The 9034-nt window shown below is 40.3% G+C and overlaps 1 protein-coding gene across 1 annotated transcript; it reads right to left on the bottom strand.

The window, feature by feature from the left end:
• Positions 1-2339: 2339 nt before the first annotated feature.
• Positions 2340-7988, bottom strand: LOC101862676 (zinc finger protein 567). The gene is made up of 2 exons (XM_005106500.3): positions 7436-7988; positions 2340-5470 (listed from the first exon to the last, which is right to left on the bottom strand). The coding sequence occupies exon 2, from the start codon at positions 5441-5443 to the stop codon at positions 3665-3667; it is 1779 nt and encodes a 592-aa protein (XP_005106557.1). The 5' UTR covers positions 5444-5470; positions 7436-7988; the 3' UTR covers positions 2340-3664.
• Positions 7989-9034: the final 1046 nt, after the last annotated feature.

Below are 9034 nucleotides of genomic sequence, written 5' to 3'. Positions count from 1 at the left end.
TTAACGGGCAGGCTTCTGGTTGATGGTTCAAATCTCTTTTCAGGCCTGATGAGTCCTCAGGAAAGACACTTTACATAAATTATTTTTATAATATTCTTCACCTCACCAACATGGGAATAGGTGGTAGTGGCTCACACAGGAAAAGTGCATGCTAGTGTCTAGGCATCTGTAAAATGGCAGCTTGTACGAATGCTTCCCAGGAAGCTGAAAATGTTACCAGATGTTATTGGTGTGTTGAGATATAATTAATTGTAAAGCACATGGAGCCTAATTTCAAATAAGGACAGGCACTGTGAAAATACATATATATATATATACAAAGAGGTGAAACTGTTTCAAAGGAAGTTTATTATACATATTTAACACTTTTGGCGACATTCTTGTGGCTTGGAGAAAAAATATCAGTATTGGTTAGCGTTTGTTTTTTAACAGCATTCGCAACAAAATAAGGTCGTAAAAGTTCCGAAGATTGGAGGTGTTGCAAGAGAGTAACATTCAAGCACAAAAATTTGAAAAAAAGGAGGAGATAAGGAAGATATTGACGTTTGGTAGGAAAGAAGGAGCAAACAACACCAGAGCAACTGTCAACCACCCACAGAGAAATAGCAATAATGCTGTTTTATTACATGTACGCGCTTTTTAAATCCAGGGAACAAAATCATGGCAAGGGAGGCAAAAAAATGAATCATAAGCACACAAAAAAAAGGAAGCAGAACTGCAACACAAATGAAAAAAAAAGAATGGAATATTGTAGATTAAAATAAATAAACTGTTCTCTCCCTCTCTCTCTCTCTCTCTCTCCAATAAGGTGGATGTAGTTTAGTTTTAGTAGAGGTTTTACTGCGCTCACAACTGCACAAGGTCATAATATAGTGTAAAGCGCATAGAGCCTGCTGTTGAGCGGGGATATGCGCTATACAAATGCTATCTATTATTATTATGATTATATGAGCGCCAAGGAATGGAAGTCCTTACAGGGAATCAGACTTACTCTGCTCACCTCTGTAGCTTCATCAGCACAAAGTCTGCTTCGACTTCGACTATCAAGGCACCCCTGAAATAGTGGGTCACAACAGTGTGACAAACATACAAAAGAAGTAGAGGAAAAAGACAATAGTAAGGATTAGGAAAGAAAAAACAGCAGTTCCCTGTTGTAGATCAGGCACAGTTATGAGCGTGACATTGATGAATCAGCCCATTTACAATTCTACTGTGCATGAACGAGAAATGTCCCCCCTTTGGGAATGGCCTAAAGATACTTCAGTCAGGGGCAAGGCCTCTGGGGGTAGTGGATGTAGAAAGACATAAACTTACAACCTCTGATGGGAGGAAAGGGAGCACCATCATCATTTTTAGTTAAGTAACGAGGTCTCTGCTTCATAAATCATTTATACATACAAAGGATGTATAGTGGAGTCCACGTGAACCAAAATCTGCCAGACTGTCAGATTTTCTTCGCTTTAGCTGGCTTTACTCAAACAAATAAAAAATGGGAATTTTTTTTTTTTTTTGGTTTACTGTTGTTTTTGGATTAACAGTGTTCTGAAAACCGCTACAGTGGAGTCCACTTATAACGAGTCCTGAAACAACGAGAAGTCTGTTATAAAGACACTATTCTAAAGCCCCGTTTTTTTGCCTTCTTTATCTTTGTAAATAAAATACCGCTATTGCGCAATAAGACAGTCACGCGAGTCGGTTATAACGGAATACTGCTGCTGCTGTGCACAGCACACAGACGAATTAAACATAGAAAACCTCGCCAGTTGAGAAAGTTGGTGATCCAGCAAAGCAGAGAATGGGAGAGCCCACGGGAACCAACAATGAAGGCCGGAGCGAATGAGTGGGGAGGATGTGGCATGCGCAGACAAGCAGAACGCATCGGGTGATAGGCCATCCCAGTCTAGATTATCTAGCCTAAGCATACCGTGACTCTCCTCACTTCTCTGGTGCGGGATGGAGAGGTCACAATGCTGTGATAGATGAAGTGAATGTGTGACGTGTGCAAGCAGACGCAACGCACCCCAGGGTGTGGTGAGGTGAGGGACAACACAGCTGGCGAGTTAGCCTAGAGCCATAGCCCCTTCTTTCTGATCGCCAATGCCGAGCTGTCAACATTGCTAGTGCTAGAGAAAGAAACCTGATTCGATTTTTGATGAAGTAAGACCTAGAGATCATGTTGAACAAAATCATCATCAGGGGAAATACAAAAAGAAATAAACAGAACACCAAACTCATAGAAGGCCTACTTTACTATTTCCCTTGAATTTATTATTGGATCCCTAATAACGAGAATCCTGCTATAATGGACATTTTGCACCGGTCCCCTCCTTCTCGTTATAACAGGATTCCACTGTATAAACCAAAAGAAAAGAAAATTCCTGATTTTTCTTTGTCTTTGTAAGAAAATTAGATAAGCCAAATACGTGTATTATCCTAATTCTAAACCAATTATAATAGAATTTTGAGGGTTATGTCAACAAAAGGATCCAATCGAGCCTGCAGGGAGGAGGACGAGACTATGGACCACTTGTTCCTGAAATGTCCCGCCAACTATTGTGCCAGAACACATCTGCTGGGACATTTCAGTGACTGACCCACGTTCAGCACTTTTCAAGGACACAAGCGAATGTTCAGTTTCTGTGTGCTGTCAGCCGCTTATGACACCACAATGCCAGAAAAGAGAGAGAGAGAAAACAAAATGATCACTGTGCAAAGTCTTATATGGTTCATGAAAGCAAAACAGCAAAAAGAGACAAGAATGCACAAATGTTGGTTGCTAGCAAGAGAAAAGCATCGCAAGTGTACTCTTTGTCTACATTTATCACACACATCAATGGGCCTGCATCCTGAGTATAGGCCCAGTGAAGCAAGGATAGCAAAAATGTAAATCAGTCATGCAACCTCTTCTTGGCTGTGGCCTATTGCCTCTGCGAAATTAGTTCACACAGACCCCACATATGAGCACGTCATGATGCCGCTTTCAAAAGCAATGGGTTTTCTCATGTCACTACACTAACACAGAGCACCGAGCAGTATACTGATTTACTTTTTCATCTGTTTTTGAGTGACTGTTCGACAAAGTAAGCAATTTGACAATGTCAAAGAAAAATCACAATGCTCAAATTGCCGTTTCTAACATGGTTCATTTAAGAGTACTTTGGTGCGATTTGCTACTGCCTTCGATTGTCCTTATCTATTATCTCTCCTCCCTTTCTTTGGATGCTCATCTCTAGTAGCACCTCTAATATGACCTCTTTGTGCTGCAAGGGCAATAGAACCCTTACTAAAACTAAACCTAAAATAGGTAGATGAGAAGGAAAAACTTTCAAACAGAGAAATTAGCGGATTAGCCGCAAGCATGGTATTCCCAACTCTACATTTCTGACAATCATCACTATTTGAGCAACCCTCTCTCAACAGAAAACATGGCTAAACCCAAGTAAATTCGGCGATCCAGCAGATTTCAGAAGCAAGACTCCTCTACATTATACTCACACTAACATATAACATGTACAAAGCATCTTACTTTTTCCTGACACAGCATAACCACCTCTGCTGCAATGTCGCTTCTTCAACTCAACAAACTTTTTCAAATCGAAACTTTACTAGTATTTAGTAGTATTGCATCATCAAACCAATTTGTTCAAAATTCATTTATCATTTCTCATCTTTCCTGTTGTCGTTTCTGATGTGTTTTCAAATGAGCATCCATTGCTGACTTCTGGACACATCTATATCGACACTGAGGACATGCTCTCTGCATCTCCCCTGTGTGGGTGCACAAATGCACACTCAGATTATAATTATCCCGAAACACCTTCTCACAGCCTTCCCATGTACAAGCAAAGCGCTTTTTCTTTACACTCTGGGAAACTTTGGAAGGTGGAACAGATGGATTATAATGAAGTACAGAATTCTGGGGAATCCCTGGTGTTCTCTTTTTGGAATTGCAATTGTCAGGGGGGGTTTTATTTTCCGATTTTTCATGAACGGTACCTGTAGTAATTTCTTTGGGGGAACACAAAGAACTTCGCCAAGTGGTGACCTCACTTATGCCTGGCCCAGGAGCAGTCACCACGGTTTCCTCTTTTCTCTCAAGAGTCTCATTCTCAGGCAGAACGATGTCATAAACACATATTTCGTACGGTTCACCTTTTGACAAGTCAGTACCCGTGTCTCGCTGGGATAAATTCCACTTTGTTAAACTTAAATCATCTGTCATTTTTGACTCCAGTGAGAGTGGTAAACTCACTGCTGCTTTCGAATCTTTAAAGTTATTTCTGTGCCTGACAGTTCTCAAATGATCTCCAAGTCTGCTTTTGATAGTGAATGCTTTCCCACACTCTGGTATAGGACAAATGTAGGGTTTTGACTTGTTGTGAGTGATTACATGTCTTTTCAAAATACTCATAGACATAAACAATTTTCCGCACTGATCACAAGCAAACTTTCCCTCCCCCTCGTGCCTTCGTTTATGAATCACGTATGTTCTTTCTTGTAAGCAGGAAAACTTACAAATATCACAGACATAAATCTTTCTGTCTGGGTTATGTTTTGTTTTTACATGAAGGGTTAAAAGAGCCTTTGTCTTTGCTTTATAAGGGCAAACTTCACAAAAATGCCATTCAAAGCGTTTCTCAGGCACATCAGGCTCTCTAGGGGGGGGAAAACAATGAAGCCTACAGTGCTTTGCCATAGCAACAGAAGATTTACAAATTTCCCGACACATTGGGCACACAAACTCACTTGACTCCTTCTTAACAATATGCTTATCCTGGTTATGGGAAAACAACGCTTGGAGGCTAGAAAAGGGAACCTGACATTTGTGACAAAGAATCCTGACTTCTTCTGTTTCTATAGAGGAAGATATCCCTGTTTCATTACACGTTTCTTTGTTGACTTCAGATGTATTACACCTCTGAGTCTGAGAAATCTGAGCTTGTTCTTGAGAAAGACCATTCAATTTTTCTAAATAACATTTCATAATCATTTTGTCTTTCATTTCTATAATCGGCACTGAAATTCGAAACTGTACAGCTCCATCCGAAAGTCTATCCAACTGGTCTTGCTCATGCATTCCATTTTCAGGTTGTAGTAGAGTACTGTCTTGTTCTTTTTCATTAACAGGTTGAATATTGCCTGTTCCTTTTTCCTGTCCGCTTTTTTCACCAATAGCATCCAGCATGAAGTTGTTAATGCTGTCTTGGTACACATCTTCATCCTCCTCACACTCAAGATCCAGATCAATATCATCCAAAATGGATGAAAATGATGGGTTGATACTACTTGGAGGAGAAAAAATATCAAACAGGGAGGTAGAAGTTTGATCGTCCACCGAATCATCATCCATAATGTTGTCCTGAATGCACTCCTTGCCATCCGTCTCAGCACAGAGATCTCCAGCATCTCTAAGGGGCATTGCATGGTGGCTGTCTGTCTGCATGCTGCTGTCTCAGCCTTTTCTTCAGCACTGGCAGGCAGAAAAGAAACAAAACAACATTATGAACACAAGTAATGTTATGAATTTTTGAACACTTGAAACATTATTAAAAGTCACTACTACCGATGTCTGTGGTGTAGCGGTTAAGCACTTCATAATCCCATGCAAAAGACCAAAGTTTGATTCCTATGAAGGAAGAAGTTTTATCAAGTGCCTCGGTCTTTTTAACATCCCTCTCAGCCCAGGTTGGCCCTGACAGCCAGGGTCAAAGCCCAGCTCCTGAATGAACTAAATGGTACTGATAGGTGCGTAAAACACTACATTTTTTTGTGCTAAATCATACCTTAACCCTTTGAACTCTAGCCACCGGTACACCAGTGGCGCGTAAAATAGCCCATACCTAGAAACCGGTACAGTGGAAGTACACCAGTGAGCGAGCCCCTATCCCCAAACCAGCCCGTCTGGGACAAAACACGCACAAAAAAACAGTGTTTACTACACAAGACATTAAACTGAATCTGCGGTATCTATCAGCCACGATTTTACAATGTTTGAGTTAAAAGTATCGACTTCCAGATTTTGAAAAATGGCTAGCTCTATTCGGACTCGAAACTTTTATCTATTCGGACTCGAGTCAGAATATGGGTTTTATCTATTCGGACTCGGGTCCGAAAAAAAGGTTTTATTTATTCGGACTCAGCTTGTAAGTGAGTTATGTGAGTGTAAGGAGGTTACATTACATAAATGTCGTCGAGGGATTTTACGTAAAACCAGAATTAGAACGAGAATTGCCTACTAGGACTGTGTAATTGTGTCAAAAGTCAAAGGACTGCACTCTCATTAGATCTACCTATGGCAGTGTGGACATCAGTGTCTAAGTACACGGTAACCGACAACGAGGGGGTCTTTCCACCACCACTATAGCATCATCATTACTTCCACCACCATCTGTCTTTCCACATGTTTGATTTCATTTTCTTGTGTGTGATAGTTTTTCTGTAATTATTTTATTTTATATATCGTACAAAATCGACAGCTGGGGCCTCTCCCCAACACTTCTTCCCCCACAAGCCGAGAGTGCGAGATCGCTACACGCAATCTCATTGATCAACATAATTAACTTTGCCCCCAGCAATGTCAGCTCAACTTCGTCGCCCTGTTCATACTAATGACGCAGGGAGGGCCAGTTTAGATCTAGATCTGCTAGTAACTGGATATTAAAGCTCACGCCTCGACGGTTAGATCTATCATTATAATGGAAAAAAAGTTAGTATATGCTGGAAATATTTTGGAACAAGGGTCGGAAGTCGGAAATGATGTCATGCTGGACTCAATTCAGAGTCCGAATAATTCATCTTTTTTCGGACAAGAGTCCAAATAGTCACTTCTAGAAAATTATGTCAGGAATCTAATTTTGGAGGTCTCATTGCACAAAACACCTCAAAATTAATCCAAAATGCCTTTGAGAGAGGTAAGGGTGACGGAAATTTTGAATAAAAAGTCAGAAAACACCAAACTTTGACTCTTTCTCATGCTGCTTAATAATTATAACTGCAACGTAGGAACCTTTGGGGCGATTTTGTAGCTTCGTTCGTTAAAGTCAAGCAGGGGGGTTTCAGGGGGGCTTGCCCCCCTGACCTAAAAAATATATGGAGGTGGGGGGGTTCAAGGGGGCATGCCCCCCTGAATTTTATCCTAATTTGATGTTTTGCAGTTAGGTTGCATCCCTGCTCTTTGTGTAGCCTAATTCAAATAGTATTTGGTCTTCAAGACTTCTGAATTTCTTCTCTGAATGTAAACAAATGGATCATGGACTTAAACGAACGGAACTACAAGATCACCACATTTGGTACTCTGGATAGAATCTCTAGATCTGGGCTAGATCTATCTAGAAGATCTAGATCTAGATATAGATCTAGATCTAGATATAGATCTAGATCTAGATCTAGATCTAGATCTAGATATAGATCTAGATCTAGAATCTACATCACGTACCAAGATCACTGGCAATATTTTGTCCTTTTTCAACGGTACGACGTTGGCGTGGGATAGTCAGTGGCTATAGACTATGGTCAGCAGCAGAGTGGAGTAAAGAATATTTCTCATTCTCATTCATGATATAATACTCATGTCGGTGTGTTTGCTACTTTCACTTTTCTTTCGATTTTCCATACATGTACGTAGCCGTAGTCTAGATTGAAGAGTAGTTCCCCCTTCCATTCTTCCATTGGTCCTTCGCCTATTTTATTATTCGCTCTCTATTTCTCATTCTCCCTTCTTTAAAAAATAATAATAATACAATTGATCTGGAACTATGTCTTTTTCTTTTACTCCACAACCCATTCACTTATTCAGGGCCTTAAAGTTATGGTTTGTGACTTTTCTGTTCCCGCCACAAAGGTCAAACCAGAAAACACTTGTATCTGACATAACTCGGCGGTATCCAAGAGGTTTTAATACATATTATTCTAGGCTAAAAGTCCTCAGGCGGGATACAATAAAATATGTTTCCCACACACCGGTCTAACATTAATTTATGCAACAGTATACCGTACGATTTTGTTTAGTTATTTTTCCAGCATCGGATTTTGTTTCTTTGTTTCTCGTTTTTTCTTTTTTTAAAAACCTTTTTAAAGGGGGGGGGGGTGGTATCTCTTTCTACTCTCTCCCTCCATCGTCTCTCTCCTTCTCTCCCCCCCCCCCTCTTTCTCTCTCTCTCTCTCCTCCTCTCTCTCTCTCTCTCTCTCTCCTCCTCCTCCTCCTCTCTCTCTCTCCCTCTGTGTGTGTGTGTGCGTGTCTGTGTGTGTTTTGTGTAAGCTACATTATAAACATGTAATTACACGTATATCCTATAATTACACAATTAATATGTTTTGCACTATTATTGCATAGGCACATAATATGATATAGGACCCATATATAGCCCACACACACACGCGCTACGTGGCACGCGTCGGTGTTCAGATATATTGGACCAAGTGACGTCTAAAATTATATGCGTCTACTGTCTACTTACTGAGCCCATAATTCAAGTTCGCTACGTAAACACCTTACCTTTCAAACTATGGCCTCGGTTACCGTTCTGGTTTCTACTAATTTCAAGGCCATCTAATGTAGTATAACAATTATCTTTGTTATACTATCACTATCAGTATTGTTGAGTTATGAAACGTGTTCATTCCATGGCTGACTGTTTTTAAGGCAGTTGACAGCTGAGAATCAGAGTTACATCTGAGTACACGATTCGAAAACTTGACTCAAACCTCAAACTCAAAGAGAAGAGCAACGCTGGTGTACTGTAAGTTGCGATTGCATGCAGGATTTTTGTTTTTCTGTTGTTTGTTTGTTATTGTTGTTTTTCCCTCATGTCCCCATAACGCTTCCGCATACGGGAAAAAGTTTTGTTTTCTGTCGTGACGTGTAGGCTTGCACAAAAAAAAACACCAAAAAAAATTCAAGTGTCTTTATCAAATAGATTGTTGCAGAATTTTATCTATCTGTAGGCCTACAAGTTTAATATAATATGCAGCCTATGTTTACGTGAGTTTGAATCCCGATTCCACCCGGTAAAACTTTTATGTAGCTGTATCCTCA

The sequence above is a fragment of the Aplysia californica genome, unplaced genomic scaffold (genome assembly GCF_000002075.1).
Source record: "Aplysia californica isolate F4 #8 unplaced genomic scaffold, AplCal3.0 scaffold00538, whole genome shotgun sequence".
Classification (NCBI taxonomy): domain Eukaryota; kingdom Metazoa; phylum Mollusca; class Gastropoda; order Aplysiida; family Aplysiidae; genus Aplysia; species Aplysia californica.
Note: the sequence above shows the minus strand (reverse complement) of the source record. Positions and strands in the feature narration are given on the sequence as shown.